Source organism: Bombus flavifrons, chromosome 13 (assembly GCF_040668555.2).
Source record: "Bombus flavifrons isolate JBK064 chromosome 13, iyBomFlav1_principal, whole genome shotgun sequence".
Classification (NCBI taxonomy): domain Eukaryota; kingdom Metazoa; phylum Arthropoda; class Insecta; order Hymenoptera; family Apidae; genus Bombus; species Bombus flavifrons.
The window spans coordinates 4,187,130-4,210,457 of NC_138454.1; the positions used below are offsets into that span (position 1 = coordinate 4,187,130).

General features: G+C 31.6%; 5 protein-coding genes across 12 annotated transcripts; 2 read left to right on the plus strand and 3 right to left on the minus strand.

Moving 5' to 3' along the window:
* Nucleotides 1-5: 5 nt before the first annotated feature.
* On the minus strand, nt 6-8,318 carry LOC138186501 (uncharacterized). 2 transcript variants are annotated; one of them, XM_069126448.1, is made up of 3 exons: nt 7,428-8,318; nt 856-1,310; nt 6-521 (listed from the first exon to the last, which is right to left on the minus strand). In XM_069126448.1, the coding sequence occupies exons 2-3, from the start codon at nt 1,289-1,291 to the stop codon at nt 244-246; spliced, it is 714 nt and encodes a 237-aa protein (XP_068982549.1). In that variant the 5' UTR covers nt 1,292-1,310; nt 7,428-8,318; the 3' UTR covers nt 6-243. The 2 variants fall into 2 exon arrangements, with proteins under 2 accessions (XP_068982549.1, XP_068982548.1); XM_069126447.1 differs by lacking the exon at nt 7,428-8,318 and adding an exon at nt 2,984-3,965 and having other exon boundaries at nt 7-521.
* LOC138186498 (uncharacterized) lies at nt 6,047-7,542 on the plus strand. 4 transcript variants are annotated; one of them, XR_011174897.1, is made up of 3 exons: nt 6,047-6,181; nt 6,273-7,178; nt 7,424-7,542. XR_011174897.1 is itself a non-coding variant. In XM_069126443.1 (2 exons), exons 1-2 carry the CDS (start codon nt 6,081-6,083, stop codon nt 7,108-7,110), a joined length of 939 nt encoding a protein of 312 aa, XP_068982544.1. In that variant the 5' UTR covers nt 6,047-6,080; the 3' UTR covers nt 7,111-7,433. The 4 variants fall into 4 exon arrangements, 1 of the variants encoding a protein (XP_068982544.1); XR_011174895.1 differs by having other exon boundaries at nt 7,314-7,433; XR_011174896.1 differs by having other exon boundaries at nt 7,317-7,433.
* A 114-nt stretch (nt 8,319-8,432) lies between the features above and the next one.
* On the minus strand, nt 8,433-15,859 carry DNAlig4 (DNA ligase 4). 3 transcript variants are annotated; one of them, XM_069126429.1, is made up of 12 exons: nt 15,718-15,857; nt 11,860-12,043; nt 11,620-11,777; nt 11,281-11,537; nt 10,881-11,195; nt 10,462-10,768; nt 10,258-10,387; nt 9,932-10,186; nt 9,691-9,876; nt 9,300-9,617; nt 8,969-9,211; nt 8,433-8,893 (listed from the first exon to the last, which is right to left on the minus strand). In XM_069126429.1, the coding sequence occupies exons 2-12, from the start codon at nt 12,034-12,036 to the stop codon at nt 8,549-8,551; spliced, it is 2,691 nt and encodes an 896-aa protein (XP_068982530.1). In that variant the 5' UTR covers nt 12,037-12,043; nt 15,718-15,857; the 3' UTR covers nt 8,433-8,548. The 3 variants fall into 3 exon arrangements, 2 of the variants coding, with proteins under 2 accessions (XP_068982530.1, XP_068982529.1); XM_069126428.1 differs by lacking the exon at nt 15,718-15,857 and adding an exon at nt 12,157-12,292; XR_011174892.1 differs by lacking the exons at nt 8,433-8,893; nt 8,969-9,211; nt 9,300-9,617; ... (5 more) ...; nt 11,281-11,537; nt 11,620-11,777 and adding exons at nt 12,157-12,513; nt 12,650-14,493; nt 14,577-14,780; nt 14,848-15,273 and having other exon boundaries at nt 11,904-12,043; nt 15,718-15,859.
* Nucleotides 15,860-16,077: 218 nt separating this feature from the next.
* Nucleotides 16,078-21,098, plus strand: S1P (membrane-bound transcription factor site-1 protease). Of its 2 annotated transcripts, none has more exons than XM_069126423.1 (14): nt 16,078-16,251; nt 16,557-17,095; nt 17,191-17,322; nt 17,408-17,617; nt 17,693-17,877; nt 17,951-18,242; nt 18,343-18,494; nt 18,596-18,876; nt 18,955-19,066; nt 19,145-19,403; nt 19,490-19,764; nt 19,862-20,151; nt 20,233-20,509; nt 20,585-21,098. In XM_069126423.1, exons 2-14 carry the CDS (start codon nt 16,571-16,573, stop codon nt 20,949-20,951), a joined length of 3,357 nt encoding a protein of 1,118 aa, XP_068982524.1. In that variant the 5' UTR covers nt 16,078-16,251; nt 16,557-16,570; the 3' UTR covers nt 20,952-21,098. The 2 variants fall into 2 exon arrangements, with proteins under 2 accessions (XP_068982524.1, XP_068982525.1); XM_069126424.1 differs by having other exon boundaries at nt 20,233-20,400; nt 20,585-20,770.
* Nucleotides 21,099-21,639: 541 nt separating this feature from the next.
* Nucleotides 21,640-23,180, minus strand: LOC138186500 (replication termination factor 2). The gene is made up of 3 exons (XM_069126446.1): nt 22,814-23,180; nt 22,256-22,639; nt 21,640-22,183 (listed from the first exon to the last, which is right to left on the minus strand). The coding sequence occupies exons 1-3, from the start codon at nt 22,880-22,882 to the stop codon at nt 21,782-21,784; spliced, it is 855 nt and encodes a 284-aa protein (XP_068982547.1). The 5' UTR covers nt 22,883-23,180; the 3' UTR covers nt 21,640-21,781.
* Between the last annotated feature and the right edge of the window lie 148 nt (nt 23,181-23,328).

Consider the following 23,328-nt stretch of genomic DNA (forward strand, 5'->3'; position numbering starts at 1 on the left):
ATATGTAACAAATTAGAAACTTGTTAATTGGAAAGATATGTATAATTCTTAAAATAATACTTAAAAAAGAAAGATTTACAAGCACATATAGATTGCATTTCATAAGAAAATAATTTAAATTTTTGAATATTTTACACTTATGTCATAATTACTGCCCATAAGTATATGCCAATAAGATTTATCAATTCATAAAAATTCCTATTTACAATAATGAAATGCAATTTCATATAGTACTATCATTTATCACTTTGTTCCAATGATAGATTCTACGCTAAAAGAGATCGTCGATTTCTTCTCCAAACAAGGTCCACTTTTAGCAGCAGAAATATTCTTTTGATCGTTCACAGAGGAAGTAAAATTGTTAAAACTTTTCTTCATCTTACGAGGTTCCGCGACCTGTTCAAACCACGGGATCGTGGAATACATACTTGGGAAGGGTTGTATTTTTTTCGAACCTTCGGATTCTTGTTTGTATTCCTGATTTTGTGACAAACCATTCAATAATGGAGCGTCTGCGGTAACTGTAATAAAAATATGCTATCAATGTACAAAAATACCGAACAAAAAATGCTAATATCATAGCAAATAGTTAATCGACGATAATAAAGTATTATTTATGATTCTCCAGAGTTTTACATATGTTAAAAACAGCTGTCGCCATACGTGCGATACTTTTTACGACTACCTATGAATCCTCCTCTTCTTGTAGTTCAAATAATATCAAAGAATTCATGTAAAATCAAAGAAGACCATAAAATAGGAAAAGAATAGCAATTCAAACGCGAGAAAATTGAAATTAAAGATACGTTTTCTTTCTATTGATTTACTATACAAATACTAACTATAAATACTAACATGCTGCAGGTAAACCGTGAATCGTTTTCAATCCATAGAATCCTTGGGTTACGCTAATGCTGGTTTGCGTAAAATGTAATTGGTGACGTTGAATATTCTTCCCTCTTCGACAGACTGGTGTTTGATCTGTTTTCAGTAGATACGGCGAAGCAGACGTATCAATCGGGGTGTGACAAACGCTTGAAACGTTTTCACCGAAGAAATTTCCTTGAGCCTGTTGTTGTCTTCTGAGTGCAACTTGAGCGGCCATCACCCGTTGTCTCTCGACTACCAGCAAACAGCAAGGACAACGACAGTCCTTCCACGCACACGACCTTTTGTGACCCTTCAGTCCGGAAATTACACCGTGGTTCCTACATCTAGCGCACTTTGGACTCCTTAAACGTTGCTCGATTCCGGAATTCACTTGAGTCGAATTACCGTTTTCGGTCTTCATCTTAAATCGTTGTGATACTCTGTACAGAGAGTATATCTTCTTCAAGATTTCCAGGAATAATTACTATTTCTTGTTTCTATCGCATAAAATTTACTCGTGGAATATTATAAGAATTATTGTTGGGATTATACGCTGTGCAGTATATGTTGGTACAACATTTCATATTTACAAAGAGATTCAAAAGTTTCTTATAACCACTACGTTTATGGATTATCGATTCTTCAGCACGACCGGTTTGTTAATAAATGTGACGAAGTTAAATATTATCTAGTGACAAAATTCGTATATATTTCATGGAAGAAATCACGTGAATTTAAACTCGTTCGCCGATATATCTCGCGAAACACCCGTCAATTTCCCTTGTTTCCAGCTTCCTGTAAGATTCTACCCGATGAAACAGTCAGTGTACACTGTTGAATGAGTTATATACATAGTGGAATCTTTTTCCCTCTGTCGAAGGAGGTGTCTCCGCATCTCCTCCTACCAATTCAAAATGTATTTTTAGAGAAGGAACATGTTGGGATTGGCTCGAAACGCGATGTAACTCCGCCACTTTTGTGGACCAGGAGCCAATCGAGGCCAGCTTGGATCTCGTTCTTCTTATTACTGTCAACTTGTATCACCTCGAGAAAAAGGCAAAGATCTTCGTTAAACCCGTACAACTTCTTTGATTACGGCCACCGTGACGGAATCCTACGGATCTTCCGTAAGCAAATAGGCATAGAGAGCAGTTTTATACAAAACGGCTAAGATTTATCGAGCATGACTCCTTGCGGGCAACAGAAATGCGCGTGCTTATTTACCCTTACCGACAAAAACAATTTGAATGAGACACATCGATTTATCATCGTCCAGATTAAAATAAATGATTCCTGTATTCGTTCTTCTTTACACTTCAAGTATACTATTTCTGAGAATTTAAGAATCAAAATACAACGATTAACAAGTATCGTATTTTGTAATTTGTATATCAATTTGTAGAAAAGAAGAAATGGCATATAAAGTTCTGTTTAGTTTCCCTTTGAAACCTAAACCTGACGCTTCCTCTCCATCCGTCAGAGTATATAGATTTTTATCCAAGACAAGGGAAGAACATAACATTCAGGTTTCTCCAGCACTTAACTGCTGCCGGAGTCGAAAGAACACTCATACGTTAAGAAAACATACTCGAAACTAATATTAACTGTGCGTTGGCAACATCCGAGAGGATCGTATTAACGAGCTCTTAAAGCAAGATCACAGAAAGAATGCCATGTGGCCGCAGCTGGCGGTGTGTACCGTTGTTAGCCGAACGTGATTCTCTCTCTTCTATTTTTGCAGTACGGAATAGGACGAAAAGGGGCAGGAAGATTGCACTATCCTTCGCTTCCCGATACTCGAACGATATTATATTTTTAGTTGTAACCGAAAGCGATCTCGTCTTCTTGGACATTCGATGACGTCTCCACGGGTGAACTTTAGTAGCCATTTTCCACGTATAAACTGTAACTCTCAAAAGATTCGTATCCGACTAGTCACTTAAGTGAAGTACTAAGATATAAAATTCGAATATCGATGAAGGAAAGATCGTTCTCTTAAAAGAACGATAATGCCTGTTAAAGGAATTTTTTTTTCTTCGTAGACGATGAAAGGAGCGAACGATCAGACAAGTTTAAATTTACATCGACGCCGGTAGGCACGCGTGAAACGTACCGAGGAATTTGCCCTAATGAGCGTGGAACGAAGGGGTGTCACTTTAGACGTTTCTCCGTTTTTCCTATCGGACATGGACAGCTTTGCTCGAGGGTGTTGTCAGTACGGCAAATATGTTGACAGGTCATTCAACATCTTCCCATCGCTTGCCCGTGGTGGACCCTCGTTGAAGATGCGTGACTGAAGAGATGTTGCACCTCGGAATATCCATAGCTAAGATTGGCCCTCCTCGAGACTGTCCTTGCGAGAACAACGTGCTCAACGAACCAAGAATTTTAACAAGAATTATTAATAACGAGATAAAATGAGAGCGTAAAATGGGGGAAAAAAAGAGAAAAGAAACGAAAACGTTTTCTCCTAATTCACTTTAGGATTAAAAGTAACTTTAAAACTATTTTAGAATCGTATTAAAAAAGAAGAGGGAATGGCAAAATTGAAAATCGAGTATCAAAAGTAGGCAATGTTCTTGGCTTTTTGACAACTTTTCGACATTTGCAAGTCGACATACTTTGCATTTGTTCGCGTCCTGGGGGCTCTACGTGAAACACGGTAACCCGAAATCCTGGTATACAAAAATTAATAAATCCATCAATTTAACAATTGCAAAAGTCCCTCACGGTTGAAATCCTCGCGCGTGCCTCTCAAATGCGCGCTCGTCGGAAGTGGAACAAAACGTGTGGGCCTCGAAGTTACAAACATGTTATGTAATTCAAAATTCAAAGGATAGATTAAACAAACAAAATATCGCGACAATAAGCAATTAACCTTTCCGAATAGTTCCAAATATATGGTAAAATTTACGTAGCAGCGACGTTGCGATATTTGTAATGCGATCGTTCACGAAAAAAGTATAAAACTTCTCGATTTTAAATATCGTTTCATTCATGTAAGGTAAGATGTGTTGCGAAGATGCATATTCGCACGCTTTAAAGATATTCTAAGAAGAGTGACTCTGAAATGCAAATAACAATTCAGAAATACAATTCTTGAAAAACTGTATCATACAACGATAGAATATTTTTAGTTTATTGCCGATACTACATTTTTCTGACATAGTTATAACGCTGGCGAACAACCAGTGATCAAGCTCAATAGCGATGCCCCACTGTACCGATAATTTTGTTTGGTACTTAAGCAAGTTTATCGTGGGTTTCACGGGAATGCTCTTCTTTTACGTGGTTTTCCTGAAAGAAAGGTAACTTTTAGCTACGGAAGCGAACCGAGAAAGCAAACACAGCCATCGTAAAAATACGTATGTTACAGGGAATACAGTTGCCTATGCAAACCGAGAGCAAGAGAACTCTTACGGCGTAAAGGGGAAAAGTGAGTCACGTTGGTCATACGTGCGAGATTTCTTCCATGATTTTTCCTGTTGTCTTTTCTTTTTTGTCAATTAATAAATAAATGTTCTTATTACGTATATATATGTCTACATACTGATATATGAAACTGATTATAATATCCGAAAGGATATCGCGCATCGTATGACCAGCAATATCATGTGCATAGCATAATCATAAGTTCTAATACTTAGTACTAATTCCTGCCCTTTAGACGTTCAGATAGATGCGACTGCAGAGAAGGGTAAGCATGAAATCATCGATAATATTCATTGAAAAATGATATTAAAAATTCGATAAAAATGTTATTGTCTTCTATACAGAGCTCGGATCAAAACCTATGCTTGCGGCTGTAAAAAACGTTTGGACATGTAAGGACGTTCTGCAGCAACAGTGATAAGACGTTCGATTTTTTTCGTATTATTTTAAAAAATGACATATGGCTTTTAGGGTATAGGAAGATTCGGGAATGTTTTCTGGAGAACGACCCAGCTATCGTATCGAAGACCGCATTTGTATTAGGAAAAGGTCTTCCTAAAAATGACAATGGTAATTTCGACTTCCCCAGCAAATCGCTGTAAGTCTTACCATCGTGAATAATTTTCACAATTCAACAATTCAGTGATCTCGTGGTTACTTCGATTGCAGACGTATCATCGGTAAATTGCATGTGCTGTGTAACGTTGCTCAATCAGAAAACTAAGGTAAGCGAAAATGTATTGTTCGAGTGGTATGCGATCGTATTAACGACAAGAATTTTTTACGCGAATTAGTTCACAGAATCAACCATGAGTGTACGAAGAAAACGATTAAGTAGACACTGTATTTATCGCCATTGCAGCGGTCTCGTATGCCCCCGGAAGTTAGTGAGAAAAAGAAAGAACAGGCAACATTGCGTTCACCTACGCGTTTCTCAACAGGCTATTTCTGATTATTGGAAAATGTCCGATAAATCGGTATATGGTGAAAATAACATTAACGAGGCTCAAATATATCAAGAAAATACAGGCGGGAAGGAAAAAACCATAAAAATAACTCACGAACATAAAGAAGAAATATCGAAGAAGCATGATAAATATGCGGCGGAAGAGATTGAAAAGGATATGGTATTAAAATCAGAATGTAAATCTCCGTATGTTTACCCTAATAAGCCTTGCAGTGATTGCAATATCTCTCCATTATCTCTACGAATAGCTGAAACTAAACACGAAGAGAGCGAAAGTATTAGAAAATCGAGTAGTTTCAAACACATTTGTGATAGTAATACAAAACATTTTTTAATGTACATGCAGGAAGATACCTCTAGTGCTTTGGAAAGGAAGAATAGCTCGTGTAGAACTAGTAAAATCGATACATCGCACGAATGTTCGAAGAAAACTTCGAGTGAAAAATGTTCGCCAAGTGGCACAAGTTTCGGCGAAACCACTAATACAGATGACTATATGAATTCAATTTTGTATTACGATATACGAAAAAAATTTGCGTCTACTGTTAAGAAAAAATCATCAAAAAATTGTTTGAAGATTGAAAAAGGCATTGAATTAAAATTGACTCCTGAAGCAGAAATAAAAAATACAGAGAAAATTAGTTCACATCAAGAATCGGACATTGATGGAATCAAAAGTAACTTTTCGGACAACACGCGGGTGTACTCTTTGAAACAAAAACAAAAATATAATTCAAAACGCGCTATAAATAAATCGGCTACAAAATTGCAAAAGAAACTTCCATGTCGTAACATTGAAATTAGTTCAGACATGCAACAGAAAGATACTTACCCTGTTTCTTGGTATAAAAATACAGTGTATCAGAGAAAGCTGCCAAAATATCCTTGTCAAAGCTGTTATTGCGATGCAAAGTTAGTTACGTCACTTTTTAACATTGATCAATACACTGTAATATAATATTAAATTTTATCTCCGTTACCAAAATGCATTTTCTCTTTTCAGAGCACGTAATTATGATGATTCCCGATGGAATGGCAGTAAAAAACAATCCTTCTCAGATTTGCAGCCCTATTCTTCGTTTCAACCACGATACAATACGTTATCTATGAATTTTCAACCGCAAAGGAATAATTCTCCATATGAATGTCTGAGGACGAAGAAAAAAATTGATTCAAGGGCCGATTATAAATTTTCACCGTCTCATGAAACTCGTTCGTCGAAATTCAAACCACAATCGATGCAATATAAAGAGAAACCGACTTTGGTCATCTTCAAAAACAGAAGATCCAATAAATCGAGGAATTCGACGAATTCGTTATATAGTTCTTCGACCACTTCTACCAGTACTATTAAGAGACCTGTTCATGACAATTTAGTTACGTCTCAACGTTCAACCTATAAATCATCACGTTATACGATGCCTTCGAGTGATCAGTATAAGCATAATAAGAACAGCGCAAAAATAGATACTACTTCTCCGTTGTCTTCATCATCAAGCTTATCATCGTCCAAACGATTTCATTCTTGGACAGTATTACCACGAAACGCTGTTTATCATAAACAAGAACCGATTTCTTCCTCTTCGTGCACAGACGTTCATAGATGGAGAAGAAGATACCCGGAAACGAAGAAAAGGACGAGTTCGTATCTTTCATCCACTACCTGTTCTTGTTCGTTGTCACCGTTATCGACATGTAGAGATTATTGTTTAGAGGAATCGGAGAAGGAAGCAAGGCAAATTAAAAAGTCGCGGAGAAAACCAAGATTTCGTGCGCAGAAGAAGAAAATAATGTACACGGATGAACGTCACGTTAGATGGAATATTAAGAATATGTATTAGGACTAGAAAAGTAAAAGGAAGAAAATGAACAGTTATTTGAAAAGCATAGACAGAAAAGAATTATTGATGTAAGAAGTATATTATATTTCATAGGTACACGTGAAGAAATCACAATCATAATTTATGCCTTGATATTATTTAAATAAAAAGTCCACGCAACAACGCTGGTAAAGTAACATTTGTGACATGCTCTATTCTTTTAGTAGAACCATCGATAAAGACATAATTCAAGCGTGAACTCGGTTAAATCATAAATTTATCGTGTGACGATGAAACGTAAGCAACAACAGTAACGAGTACACGTAATTGGCAGGTACCGAGTTAGCACTGAAACTCCGTGAATAAATTGGACATGGTGCAAAGGAGTGACGCGTCCCGTTGGACGTTTGGAAAATCTGAAACTCGATTAATATGCGTCGTGTCCGTAGGTGAAGAGTCTATAAGTAGATCTTCTACGGACACGAACGTCAGTCATATTCATATATTATGTTCTGACCTGGTAGACGAAACCTTCCTTTACGCTAACGAGATATCTGCAATGGTTAACACTATACATACATCAGGCAATGCCACGATATACATCTTTGCCAAATATCTCAACTACAATTTCGTTGTTGTGAAAAAAAGGTCAAAGGATTCTTTCGCTTTATTATGTGTAATCGTAGACTTTTGAATGAAGAGATCTTCCTTTTTCTTATTATTTGTAGATAATGTATGTTCGTCTCTTCTATTTGATAAAAATGTATCTTTATAACATTATTGTGATGTATCGTTTTTCATAACTTTTATGAAAGTTAAATAAAATATGTTTACTACTATCATCATAGTTTGTAAAATATGAATCGAAGTTCTTTTCCAAATTAGTGGTACGAGTTGAGTGATTGTTTAGGTTGAAAAGAATTTCAGAATGACTCTTAACGTCGTATCGATGTCTGTGCATACAAAGTCTTTTTTCCAAAGTTCTCTCGTCTTAATCTACTCGAGAATCTCTCTGAATGGCAGGCTTTGTAAAGGAAACGTCGCAGCTGCGTCCCTTTCGCCTCGTATTTTGCACGCATTCCGATGAAATAAAACGAGAACAGCAAGGGTGCCGACTTCAACCGAGAAGAAATATTTCGAAACGGGATGTTAAATGAGCGAACTGTCCAACTGTCACTCTACCTAGTACCCAGTTTCTTTAGCACTTAGCGAAAATATGAGCCAAAATGAATCTATATATTTTCGGTGTCCATGTTACAAATATACGCGTAACGCTTGTACGTTAGATATTCTTTGTTAAAAAGACTCTATTCTAAAATTATATTTTCATTCTTATTCGTCGCTTTAATTTTGATGAAAAAAATAGAATTATATAATGCAATGTATAAATTTATTTTTGAATGAATTGATTTTATTTGCATAGATATACATATCTAAAAATCACTTAATCTATCAATACTTATTGGACCAGGTATACAGAATAAGGAATAATTGTATTTTGTTTAAAGCACTCTCCGATCCATTCGCTTTTAATAATTGTTAACGATGCCTGGGATTTATTGTCAATTAAATTTTGGAGTTCAATACCGGTGGAATTATTATTGATAAAAACATTTGTCACAGAATCGTCAATAGTTTCTCTAATAGTACCACCCATAAAACGAAATTCAAATTTTGATAAATCTGATGAGTCATAAAAATATCCAACGATACCACGAAATAGAGAATAAGGTGATATTTCACTATCAAATAATTCTTGATCTATTTTTTTCATTTCTGTATAACCAAATTTAACATTTTGCTCCTGAAATAATTTTATATGAAATTTAAATTACCTATAGAAATTTGATTTAGTAAAATAAGTAAATGAACGTGATACCGTATCTTCGACTTTTTTGAACGAACGTAATAAACTCTCTTCGTCAGCATCTATAGTATAGTGATCATAATAATCATCATAATATTGTGCTAATCGTCGTTTCGTTGATTCACGACTACATATCAAATCCCATGGTAAAAAGTCTTGTAATGACGACCAATTTTCTTTTTTGGTAACCCGTCTAAACCAATCCAATGTTACCACATCATACTTTTTACTTTGTATGATGCAACTTGCTCTTACCTAAAGAATTTTATTCGATATGTCGACTATTCGAACAGTATTAATTGTTAAATTAAGATCCAAAGCTGATAGTAAATAGCACATTTACCGTTTTAACGTTACCAACAATAATACAGTAATTTTCTTTTAAAGGGTTTTGTACAACATTTGCTCTGTGTTGCACAAGAATTTCTTCAATCTGTTCTTTAGGTAACTCATCGACGCCATTTATCACGCAAATTTCTTTATCGTCAAAAAGTCGGGTAAGATGAACCGGTGGATTGTTATAAATGTTTGGTTTCATTGATTTCTCTTCATATTTTATTGAACGCTGTTTCTTTGTCTTACGTACTTTACTTTCACGTGCTTCTTCTATATCTTCATAAGGTATTTCTCGTTTTGTTAATTTCTGAATTGGTTGCGTATCCTTAAAAATAACAAAAATATTTGTTATTTATATTGTAATGATATAACATGTAATAAATCATTCAATTATGTACCTTAATTAATAATTTCAAGTTATCAGTTGTGCAAACGTCATACCACGGTTTATCAGTTCTAACACTTGTAACTCTAGGAAATCGTAAACTGTATCCGGTTGGATAATTATTACTACATATCATTTCCGATGCTTTTATGGTCAAAATGATGGAATTCTCAGGACGAATCCATAAATTTGGCTCAACCTAACATATTAGAATGATACTAAAATATAACGAATATTTACTTCCGTCAACTCACCTTGGGAGGCACGACATTTTCAGGTCGTTCGGTTTGCCACTTATCTTTAAACATTCTTCCGAGTTCTTTCAATGTATTCATAGAAAAACCACTGTTGACTGATACTACAGATAAAAATTTTGTAGGATTTTCACCAGGAGTTTTTGTAGAAGAAGCTACGCCCATTAAAAAGCTATTTACTAAACCCATAAATTTTCTACCGTAATAACCACCGAGAATAATTAAATCTATATCGTGTACCAAACCTTCAGAATACTAGAAGATTATTATTTATAGTAACAACAAAAAATTATAACAATGTAAGCAAATATTATACAGAATATTACCTCAGCTTTTATTTTATAACAATCAGTACCATTTCGTACATTTGGTTTATATTTACTATCACATTTTTTTACTACAATTCCTTCTTCCTTATTCCTAATACTTTTATTGAATATTTTACATAATTCCTCGCTTAAAAGCAGAAATTGTATAAATTTACATGTAAAAATTTCTTTTTTCTTAAGCTGTCAATCATAACCAATTACCTTCTAGAAACTTTAGTAGATTTACATAATAAAAGGCAACCTTCTTCCTCTTTAAATACATCTTTTAAAATTTCAAGTCTTTTTTCATAAGGTTCGTTATTAAGTAAAATATCATTATGCATAATAATATCGAATGCAACAAAACATTGTTGATAAGGACTATCCTTTGAGAGTTTCTTAACATCATAGTTCATTCCCTTTGAGCCTAACAATTTCCTTTCTTTATGCCAACCCATTAATTCACCATCTAAAATGACTGATTTTACTTGAGGATTTAATAATCGACCAAATACACCGCTCATAAAACCTGAAATGTATAATTTTGGTACCATCATAGAGATCATGTCATCTTTACAAAAATATATATTTAGTTTAATTTATATATAACATATTCTAATCAAATTGCAACACATATATACCTGCAGAAGTAGTTTCCCCAAAACCAGGCTTATTTGTAATATCATATCCTTGTCTTGTAAAATACTTATATTTGCCATCTTTCATATGTATTTGAGATCGCTCGCCATCGTATTTGCATTGCACAAAGTATTGTTTTCCTCCATTAAAAAGTTTCTCTACATTTTCAATTTGACATTCTTCTAATAACATAGGCTTAAAATGAGAAAAAACTTGAATATCATGATGATATCTCAATTGAGGATCATATAATGTGTCACAAATTTGTCGCAAATTAGATGATACATTAAACAATGAATTTGCATCTGGATGAAAAACTAAAAAAAACATATCACTGTTAAATGATATTGTTCTAAATATATTTTTTTTATATATTTTTAAAGTAATATACAAAAAATAAACCTTGCAATATCTTTTTCGTTCCAATACCAAGATTCAAACTTTTTAGAATAATTCGTGTTATCCATTTGAACTCTAATGCATTTGATTTCCTTAATAAATCTTTGAACGTTTCATTTCTTCTAAACGATAGATTATCGAGAATAAAATTGATTTGTTCTATTGTGATATGAGAACCTTCACGTTGAAAACGATTTTGTAAAACCCAATAAGCTTTATCCGCAAAATTGCAACGTGTAATATTTTTTGCAGTTGGAGTTCTAAAACATTTTAGTTCCTTTTAAGATTTATGATTATAGCACACTATTAATACTAAGAAAAAATAAATATTAATAATCTTACTTGTACTGTTTAAGTTTAATTGCATCTTTACTGTTTTTCCCAAAACAAAATATACGAATATAAAGATCGGCAAGAGACTTTTCTTTTAAATTATATGCTTCACGTTCTCGTTCAAGATCTGGTAAGATTAATCTTAATATAGGAAAGAGTGAAACATCCTGTAAAAGAATTTTATTGAAATATTATGATTTTAATACATATAATCATTAACAACTTTAATTTAAAAATTCAAAATTTTACCATATCTGGATACTCAGTTTTTAATTCACGACCCATATTACGACATTTCTCAAAAAACTGCTCCAAAATATCAGCTTTCCTAGATATTCGTGATTTCCTAGTATCTGTTTTAGAGATTTTCTCGAATATACCGCACAATTCCACAAATTCAATTTTACTAGCTAATGTTCCATTCATTTTACTCCTGTACAAAAAAGAATAGAACTCATTAATTATTTGAAAGGTAGAATTAATGTAATTTAAGAGATGAGATAGTTTATTTATAAAAATCGTTTAATTTCTATAAAAAATGTTTACATCTTTATTTACAACATAACATAAGTTTATAAATCATATACAATAATAATCATATACTATAAATAACTTTCTTAAATTAAATCGTAATATAATTTTCAAGATACATTCTTGCTAATAAATAGTTTTCAGACTGTAGATAAATAAGATGTAGATTAAAGGCAGCTTCTTTTCTTAAATCTAAAAGATATGAATTCTTTTTAACTAAATCTCCAGGGTCCTTATCAAGTACTAATTTATAAAATTGTACAGCTGCTGGTAATAAACCAATTTGATGAAATGCACGACCCATATTATAGAATGTTTCTTGTTCACCATCTTCATTACGGAGTTGAGAATATTTCTTCAAGAAAGCAATAGCTGGAATAGAAAATAACAAATATTTTTATAAATTTTATAAATTATAAATTTTTATAAATTTTTTTTATGAATATATTTCCTAAAACAAGATATTAAATAAATTACAATCTCTAATTTATTTTTCAGCTGTAATTACCTTGACTTACAAGTTGATTCTTTTTAGCAGAAAATTTCTGGCATGCCATTTGTAATAAAGTTACACCAATAAGTAATGCCAATAAGGCACTGGGTACTACTTTGAAAAGAGAAATATAATCATTAAGAGCATATTTATATGTTCCCGAAATAAGACAGTTGTTTGCATGCATTATATGCAAGTATGAAAACACATCTTCCCTTCCAAGGAGCCGCATGATAAATCTATTGTGTCTACAATCTTCTGCTTTTTGCACAATAATATTTAATAAATTCCAAGAATTTGGTTCCTGACAAACGCGTATTAATTGTCGTACAATATTATATCCATGATAAGAATCATTGTTATAAATACAAGAAAGTAAGCATAAAAACATGATATGAGAATTCCTTTTCTCAAATCTTTTAGATGTTAAAGCACTAGAAGAGATTCTTTGTAGTAATCCATACTTTTTTAATGTACAAGCCAGTTTACACATTTGCAAAAGTAAGAGAAATTCTTTCTTCTCACTTAATTCCGTATTATTTAGAAATGATGGTGCATTTTCTTCTTCAAGTTTTTCGCCACGGGATAATCGATGAAGTTGCAATGTTTCCAAACGTTGTCGTACTGCATATGCTCTAGTTAATGCATTTAATTCAGCTTTGTTTCTTATGTTTGCGCAATGTCTAGAGAAAAGTAACATACCAGATTGAAAATATTCATCATACTTTTTTACTTTGAAAAGGAGTAATGTCCTTTGATATATTACTTGTGGATCTAAAGTATCTGACTCTGGATCTTGATTAAGAACTTCTATTGCTTTGTTATATTGACCTTTTAATTTATACAGCTTAGCTAATGCTGTTCTTGCACCTAAATGTTGAGATGATAATTGTCTAACAACTTCATATGATTTTATTGCTTTTTTTAAGTCTTTGCAACCAACCCAACATTCCGCATGTCGTAACCATACTGCAGCTAAACTATAATTATTACTATTGACTAATGGTTCTAATAGCATTAAAGCGTGTTTAAATTCTTTTTTCCCCATTAAAGCTTCAGCTATATCTAAAAAGAGATCGCCAGAAATTTCTGGATTTTCATTTAAATAAAAGTTCGGTAAAAAATTCTCAGCTAATTTCATCTGATTCAATTCAATAAGTATTACAAGAAATTTTGCCTTCAAGTCAACAACAACATTATCTGGCACTCCACAAGATTCTATTTCACATATATTGCTATCTTCTAATTCTTCTTTTTTCTCATTTCCAAATCTTTTTATTATTAAATCAGAGTCTTGAGTGCCATCAATGGTTTTATATTTTACCCAAATGCTGGTATATGTGGTTAAAATATTTAAACTTCTTTTAAACTTTTTTAATGCTATTAGTATTTCAGTCATGATATTAACTTCTTCTAGAGTAATGAAACTAGGACATTTTGAAAAAATATTTTCCATTGCTTCTAGTGCTTGTTCATTATTGTTCTCTTCCATGTATCGTTTAGCTAACATTTTAGCATACTTAATTATGTTTTTACCATCTTCAGGTTCTAATTGATGAACTAACTTCAAAAATCCTTTTAAATAAGCTCTTTTATCTCCATTACGATCTAAAAGTTGAGCTCTTGTTTCATATAAAGTTACATCTTTTGGATTTGCCTGAATTGCTTTATTATAACATGTTATAGCTTGTTTTATGTCTCCACCTTCAAGAGACATATTAGCCAATCTCACCCACTGATCTGCATCTTTTGGACTAAGATGTGCTGCTATCAAAGCAAACTGTAATGACTTTTCTGGCTGATCTGTTTCATATATCATTGCTAATGTATGAAATGGTTCTGGAGCACTTGGTACTTGTCTATAGAAATATTGAAGAATTTATATTGCTTTATTTATTATTATCTAGGAATGACACATCGTCATTTGAAAAAATACACTTGCCTGATTATTTCCATACATATCTGAGCAGCTAATTCTGTATCTCCTCTAGCATATCTTAAATTTGCTTCACCCATAAGACCTTGCAGAACAGGTGGAAGTGTCCTTTTTTTCCGTTTATGACGTATTTGTCCTCCACTTTGTGGCTTTGACGTTTTAGACTGAATTATTTTATTTGTTTCTACTTCTTCATTCTCAAAATCATTTCTAAAAACAAGAAAGTTTGTTTACTAGGAATTTTATAAGAATACACAGATCCATATTAGGCTGCTACCTAGAAAAATCAAATTCTGCAGTTTCTAAATCTACATCTTGATCCATTCTAGAAGAATATTCAGAGAATGTCAACTCTCCATTTAAAAACTGCTTTGTTAATTGATCCTCTTCATCTGCAGTTATTAATAAATCATGATCTTCTTCTTCTGTGGTAATATCCATAGCAGAAGTACTTTGTCTCGAATAAACATTGGATATAACATTTTGTGGCACATCTTCTATTTCTAAAGCTTGTGCTTCAATAAATTCTGTGATATCAACATTCATGTTATTTAAGGCACTTTCATCCAGTTCTTCTATAATCACAGGAGCTATTGCACTTTTTTCATCGAACGCCATATTTTTATCCTTGAGCTTTTGATCTGTATTATAAGCACTAAATGTTATTATCAAATTATTCACTTTTCAGTCACACCACAGAGCACTACAATAAATATAAGACTAAATTCATGTATCTTTAAGTTTAAAGATTTACACATTAAATAGAGATAATACAATTATCACACATAATATTTAATATGTGATATGAATAATAAAAAATATATTATTTCTTAATAAATTATTATTGCTGTACAATAAAAATACATTAAAAATTTGTATTGCAAGGTACTGATTTTATATACGTATTAAGAGATATTTACATTATAAATATACAAATATTAACATTTACAATGCATGTTGATTGTGTGAAACAAATGTCATACAATATGCATATTACATCTACATCATATCATTAAAACACTTTTTATGCAATATTATCAATAATTTATACACATTAACATTAACATTCGTGTACTTATATTGTAAATTAAATATTTATGAGAAATAAATGTATATAAAAGGTTAAGTTACCACATAAATTGTTTACCTTTTATTAAAGTTCTAGTAGAGTGATTAATATTAGATTCCTGGCACAGATATAACTTTATAAATATACATTTGTCTTAAACATACAATTATTATATTTTTATTTCTGCGTCTACAAGATAACAACTTATACTTTTGATATTGACATCATCACTTTGCGATGTGAAGTTCTGTAAACAATACGATAGTAAACTGCATTATGATTTGTTTGTCCGTTGTTTGTTGGCACAATTTATATATAATAGAGTATACGAGTTGTAATATAGAGAAGTAAGGGACGTAAAAACATTAAACGAAAATGTATGTTGTAAATACTTTGATATTTCATTTGAAATGGATTTTTATTTTAAGAACGTTGAGGTTATGACATCAAAACAAGGTTTTTAACAATAAAAAAACATCTGTATATGTCATTTTTAGATTTCTTAAACATTAAATAAGAAATTATTATATTATCTTATTATTGCTCGAAACGTTGAAAAAAAAGCATGGGCAGAGAAAATACAATTTAATAAATTATGTCTCTCTACTACATGTAAGTTTTATAAAGTACAATATGCATGAATTGTAATCTCAATCACATTTATATAAACAGAATTGATTACAAGTTATTTTAATTTTTTTTATTTTAACGTTCAAATATAAATAGAAATGTAGTAGTTTATTATTAAAATTTAAAAAGGAAGTTTCTTTTATTGTGTTCTACAATGTCATTTTAAAATAATTTATTCTAAATTATATTATATTATATCACAAGTAGATTTAATATTTTGAATATTTATTTCCTTATTTAACAATTATATGTGATATATGATATTAATTTTCTTATGTATTTTTCAGCTGATATTAATAGTATGAAGCCACATACATGTTGGCTATATGTCTCTTTATTATTACTACTTAATATTGTGATTCGATCATCTCATAATCAAGTAAATTGTTTATTAGAAAAAAACAATTCTGTAAACTCTGAACTTAATAATGTACCTAAATTACCATGCCATGGCAATAGCCCTGAACAAGTAAAAGTCCATTTTACTAGCAGAATTGTTGAAAATGAATACATTGTTGCATTTAAAGGGTATTATAAACCACATACACGTGAAAATTACATAAAAGCTGCATTGAATTCATCCGGTATTCATAAGTGGAAAATTTTATTTCGTGACAACTTGGCTAGCAATTATCCAAGTGACTTTGATGTTGTTCTCTTAGAAGAAACAGATAAACATAATGGTCTTAGTGCTTTGACTGATCATCCTCTCATTAGAAGAGTAACTCCTCAAAGACTTGTACAAAGAAGTTTAAAGTTCATCAACGCATCAGAGGATACAGATTTTTTAGAATACAAAAATTTCAAAAGAAAAATTAACAATTATGTGAGTTTTTATATTGGACATTTTAATTTTAATTTGTATAATCAAGATAAGAATCAATAATAATTTTATTTATCGTGACTTATATTGAATTTTAGAACAATCAGTTTTGGCAATCAACCAATCGTCACACATCACGTAGATTATTAAGAGCTATACCAAGACAAATTACAAGTATACTTCAAGCTGATGCTTTATGGAGTATGGGTGTTACTGGAAATGGAGTCAAGGTGGGTATTTTCGTTTGGGATATAGGTCTTAAGAAATTGAATAAATTGAAATAATATTTATTATATACATAATAATTATTATTAGGTAGCAATATTTGATACTGGACTAGCAGCTAGTCACCCACATTTTAAAAAAATTAAAGAACGTTCAAATTGGACAAATGAAAAGACACTAGAAGATGGTTTAGGTCATGGGACATTTGTAGCTGGAGTTATTGCATCATCTTGTATAGATTGTCTTGGTTTTGCACCTGATGCTGAACTTCACATATTTCGTGTTTTTACTAATACTCAGGTATGTTTATCATTATATTCAGTATATCTGCTTTTCACTTAACTTGATATATCAGAACATCCTTGCTTTTCACAGGTATCATACACATCGTGGTTTTTAGATGCATTCAATTATGCTATTCTTACAAAAGTTACTGTACTGAATCTTAGTATTGGAGGACCAGATTTTATGGACCATCCATTCGTTGATAAAGTATGGGAATTAACAGCAAATGGTGTAATTATGGTTTCTGCTATTGGTAATGATGGACCTTTATATGGGTAAGGAATTTTTTCTATATTTATTTCTCTTAATTTTATAATACACCAATAAATGGAATCTCATTTAATATAGCACCCTAAATAATCCTGCGGATCAGATGGATGTCATTGGAGTAGGTGGAATCAACTGGGAGGATCAAATAGCAAGATTTTCGTCACGTGGTATGACTACATGGGAGTTACCATCAGGATATGGGAGAGTAAAACCTGATTTAGTTACATATGGATCAGGAGTACGAGGTTCTGCATTACAAGCAGGTTGTAGAACCTTATCTGGAACTTCTGTTGCTAGTCCTGTTGTTGCTGGAGCTGTAGCACTTTTAGCCAGTGGGTTTGTACAAGCAGATGGATCTGTTAAACAAAGAGTAATTATATATCAAATCTTTATCTTCTTGTACATTTATCTCTTCTATAAATAAATATAGATAAATGTTTAATGACAAATTATTATTTTAATTATTTTAGATTACTCCAGCAAGTATGAAACAAGCATTACTTACTTCTGCGCGTCGTTTATCGGGAGTTGGAATGTTTGAACAAGGTGCTGGAAAGCTAGATCTTTTACGAGCATTTCATTTTCTACGTTCGTATACACCTATCGCTACACTAAGCCCAAGGTAATTACTTTCTTATATTATACAGCTCATTATTTTAATATTAATTATGATTTATAAAATGGTGTATAATATGATACATAAACTATGATGCACATTATTAGTTATATAGACTTAACTGAATGTCAGTATATGTGGCCATACTGTACACAAGCTGTATATCATACTGGTATGCCTACAATTGTAAATATAACTATAATAAATGGCTTGGGAGTATCTGGTCATGTAACAGAGCTTGTATGGCATCCGTATACCGGCAATGGTAACGGTGAGCGAATCGATGTATCAGTAACTTATAGTGATGTTCTTTGGCCATGGTCTGGATGGTTAGCAGTTGCTATAACAGTTCCACCATCAGCTCGTGGTTGGCAAGGCATAGCACAAGGTTGAAATTACTTCTATTTCTAATATATTAAATAATACTCTATAATATTATTATGTTAGAATTTAATTCTATAAATAGGTCATATATCGGTTACAATTGAGTCACCGCCGAGTGATGGAGAAGAAAAAGTAAGACAATCTAAAATAGAATTACCCTTAAAAGCAAAAGTTATTCCTACACCTCCCCATCAGTAAGTATAAGAAAGAAGTTTTAGTTATAGTATAGAATTTTGCTATACAACTAAAATTGAATAACATTTCCTTAATAGTAAACGTATCCTATGGGATCAATTTCACAATCTGCGTTATCCTCCCGGATACTTCCCGCGAGATGATTTGCGTGTAAAAAATGACCCACTTGATTGGAACGGTGACCATATTCATACTAACTTTAAAGATATGTATCAGCATTTACGTAATGCTGGTTATTATTTAGAGGTACTTGGTGCTCCATTCACTTGTTTTAATGCCAAAAATTATGGTACCTTACTCATTGTCGATAGTGAAGAAGAGTTTTTTCCTGAAGAGGTAATATTATATATGTTATATAATGTTCAATAATATTTTCTGGTAATGTTTAATTAATTTAAAATTTACAAAAAACTATGTTTCAGGTAGCTAAATTAAGGAAAGATGTAGAAGAAGAAGGTCTTTCTGTAGTCATATTTGCAGATTGGTATAATGTCACTGTTATGAGGAAAGTGAAATTTTATGATGAAAATACTCGGCAATGGTGGATACCAGATACAGGAGGTGCAAATGTGCCAGCCTTGAATGATTTACTATATCCTAACTGGGGAATTGCATTTGGTGACCAAGTACGCAATGGTCAATTTACTCTTGGTCAACATCCACCTGTTACTTTTGCTTCTGGTACTACAATCACTCGGTATGTGATATAATAAATATCATAGCTAACTGTTTAAATTATTATATATATATTGACTTTAATAATGAGATAAAATATATTTTTTACATTTATCAAGATTTCCAAAGGACGGAGTTATTCTTTATGCAGAATTACATGACCAAGGGCAGGAACTTTTGCTTGAATCAGAATCAAGATCTACAATCCCAGTGCCAATTCTCGGACTTTTTCAAACCAACGGTTATGTAAATATGAAAGAACTGTATAATGACAATTACAGTAACAACGAGATAGTGGGGAAAGAAAATGTGGAAAAAAATAATATGAAAGACCAAGCAAAAATTGTATCAGGTAGAATTGTAGTATATGGGGATTCAAATTGTATCGATGACAGCCATTTACAAAAACGTACGTTTCTTTCATGAAATCTTTAACTTAGTAATTATATTATTTTTTATTCTTCAATTAAAACTAAATGTTATTTTTTAGCTTGTTTTTGGATGCTTGATGCTATACTGGAATATACAACAACGGGACATATCGCAACTGTTTTTACAGACGAAAGTCAAACTAAGGCAAAAGTTCTTGAGAAGTCTAGTATTTTAGACAGTAATGAATTACCACAACGTATGGAAGGAAGTTATTTGAAACGTCATAGTAAAGTATTACTGCCTGAAAATACTAATGCTGGTCATATTAGACCACTTCCATCTTGTCCTACTATTACTCCTGCTATTCCAAAACCTTTAAACGAATCTGTTCCTTTGTAAGTTATTATAAATGTTATTAAATTTCATTCGATAAATAAGTACATTACAGTATGACTTTAATTTTATTTCAGAAATCTTTATAAGCCTCAAAAACTATTGTCTGTTGGAGACACAATAGTTGCTATAAATCCAGTTCTACAAGATTCAAGTCCATTATGGCTTAGAAGACGTGTTGGAGGTGCAAATATTCCTACATTACATCACGCAGATCGAAATAATATTGATGAATTAAAACAAAATGATCAAGATGATGGTATAATACTTACAAGTAAGTGGAGTTACATGGGAGGAATAATAATTGTAGCAAGTATTTTTTTTTACTTATTAAATCGATGGAATTGCTTAATAACAAAAAGGCATTCTCGAAGAAAACGAACAGTCGGTAGATTACGCAGAGTTATTCAAACAATTTCTCTACGCAGAGTGCCTCAAATGTGACTGTGTATTTGACATACCTTCAACTATTGCAAGATAATGTTCAATTATCTGTGGTAAACGCTTAAAAATATAACAAACTATATTATGTGCCTTTAAATATATAGTACTCAACATAAATCTAAAAGTTACATAAATTATTTTGATAAATTTTATGTGTTGTTGATTAATTTTGTATAGTGCAAGTTTCTGTTGATATACAGGTATAAAATGAAAGATTACCCTATTATTTCGTTTATTAAGCATATAAGTGAAAAATAAAAATAAGGAAAATACAAACACTTTACATATAAAAATATACATACATTAAGATATATTAGTAAAATGCATGGAATAAAGTAAATATAAATTTGCACGATAAATTATAAAAACATCATTTTAGATTCAATATTGACATATTTTATATGTTTATATTTTTGCAAATATTTTAATATTTTAATTAATAGAACACTCATTTACTTTAGGTTAACAAATATATATATATATATATATATATATATATATATATATATATATATATATACAAAAAATGTATTATCAACTTATTATTAACTTGTGGTTATAATAATTATTAGATTTTGTATAATGACATCATCCATTTTTGTTACAAACAAGTAATAATATAATATTATTAGCTTACAAATGTTGCTACTTCGTAATATAGGCTACAAAAATTCCATAAATAAAACTGTTTTTATATATAAAGCTATTTAATTAATGACACAGAAACGATTTCAATGTTTACAATGTGTTTGCAATGAATTTTAAGTATAATATTTTTTATACAAACATAATATTAATTACTTTTAGAACATTTACATTAAAATTATATTTTAATTATAAAATGGATTATATGTGACCCAATGTGCCCTATCTTGTTCTGCTGCAGATTTATGAGTCGTAAAAATACTTTTGAATACTTCTGATGCTTTGGGATCTTTAGCAACACTGTAATTATCTTTAACTTTTTTATATGCTGGATCTTCAGCTTCAGTCCTATTACTATTGACTTTCACAGTACCATTTTTCTCCTCTTTCTTCATTTTTTTCTTTGGTACTTCCTCTTGTCTTACATCTTGCATTTGATTATCTTCATTATGTTTCTGTTTCTTAGATCTTTTCTGAGCTGTTTTTCGTTGGGTCATATTTTCTTCCATTAATTTAAGATCATCACCTTCTGCATTTATAATAACAATATCTGTTTCAGTAAAAGGCTGTTGACATTGATGACATATCTGAAATACATTATAACATAAAAATCTCAATATGTTTCTTTTAATTTTTATACTTATAATGAAACTGCCTACCTTACTTCTGACTTCCTTAAGTGCTCTTTCACTCATTACACAGCCACATGACCATAAAAAGCAGAATTTATACTTTCCATTCATTTCTAGTCCAATAAGTGGACAAATATATGGACTCTTTCTTTCATCAATATAACAATCTCCTTTTTTTGCTTTGTTACCCTCAAATGCCGGATTAGATGTTAAATTTAAGTTTTTTATGTCTTTCAAAGTTTTAATATGTTGTGCTGATTCTGGAAGAGTATTTCGATCAAGGAGGCCTTCTAATACAGACTCTTTACTATAAAGACGACCTAAAGCACAACCAACAACTGGTGACTGTAATGGTAATTGTTTAATTGTACAGTGTCTCCACTTAAATGCTAACTCTGCTTCCTTATCTTTCTGCAATTGATTATAAATAATTATATATAATTTTATTTCAGTTAGATACACAGTATGATAAGGAATTAATTCTTGCAAACTAAAATTGATGATGTTTTATATATGTTATTCTTTTAGTAAATGGATGATATATAATAAACCTTATTACATAGATAGTATTACGTAGAAAATTACCTGTTCTGGTTTCTTTTTGACTCTTACGAGTTCATCTCTGCGAGGAATAGTTCCACCATCGCAACCCATGATATATCGTAAACTAAATCAAAAATACGATTACGATCTTTAATCCTAAGCAGATCTGTGTCAAATGCTGTTATGGACTATACGGCAACCAACAGTCTCCTCTTTGCCACAATGTCAAAAGCACGGTGTAAGGTGTAATCAGAGAGAAAATTTCCTCTCTAGTGTAATATAAGGGTATTCCGTGTTTTGATGACGCACAGAGGATAGAGATCCTATTGGTGTATTTGTACTGTGACGATTATTAGGTAGTGTGAGTAGTGATTAGTTCCTCTGGCCATCACTATCGCTAGAGACATCGTTGTTAAAAAGGCATATACGTGTACATTAATGAGATGTAGTGATACAGATTTTAATAGTGATATTATTAGCAAAAAGTACTAATATATAACACTGGATACGGTATACAGTTTACGGTATCTCAACCAGAGATAAGTACTAATGAATAG

Bases quoted from the DNA above. Each gene is read 5' to 3' on its own strand.
- LOC138186501 (XM_069126448.1), bottom strand. From the start codon at position 1,291: ATGAAGACCGAAAACGGTAATTCGACTCAAGTGAATTCCGGAATCGAG. The intron at 522-855 runs GTTAGTATTTAT...TTTTTATTACAG, and splicing joins TCACGGTTTACCTGCAGCAT to TTACCGCAGACGCTCCATTA.
- LOC138186498 (XM_069126443.1), top strand. From the start codon at position 6,081: ATGCAACAGAAAGATACTTACCCTGTTTCTTGGTATAAAAATACAGTG. The intron at 6,182-6,272 runs GTTAGTTACGTC...TTCTCTTTTCAG, and splicing joins AGCTGTTATTGCGATGCAAA to AGCACGTAATTATGATGATT.
- DNAlig4 (XM_069126428.1), bottom strand. The intron at 11,538-11,619 runs GTAAGATTATTA...AAAATGTTTTAG, and splicing joins ATTAAACTTAAACAGTACAA to AACTCCAACTGCAAAAAATA. The intron at 9,212-9,299 runs GTAAATGTGCTA...AAAATTCTTTAG, and splicing joins TTGTTGGTAACGTTAAAACG to GTAAGAGCAAGTTGCATCAT.
- S1P (XM_069126423.1), top strand. From the start codon at position 16,571: ATGAAGCCACATACATGTTGGCTATATGTCTCTTTATTATTACTACTT. The intron at 19,067-19,144 runs GTAAGTATAAGA...TTTCCTTAATAG, and splicing joins ATTCCTACACCTCCCCATCA to TAAACGTATCCTATGGGATC. The intron at 19,404-19,489 runs GTAATATTATAT...ACTATGTTTCAG, and splicing joins AAGAGTTTTTTCCTGAAGAG to GTAGCTAAATTAAGGAAAGA.
- LOC138186500 (XM_069126446.1), bottom strand. From the start codon at position 22,882: ATGGGTTGCGATGGTGGAACTATTCCTCGCAGAGATGAACTCGTAAGA. The intron at 22,640-22,813 runs GTAATTTTCTAC...AATCAATTGCAG, and splicing joins TCAAAAAGAAACCAGAACAG to AAAGATAAGGAAGCAGAGTT. The intron at 22,184-22,255 runs GTAGGCAGTTTC...AATGTATTTCAG, and splicing joins TTAAGGAAGTCAGAAGTAAG to ATATGTCATCAATGTCAACA.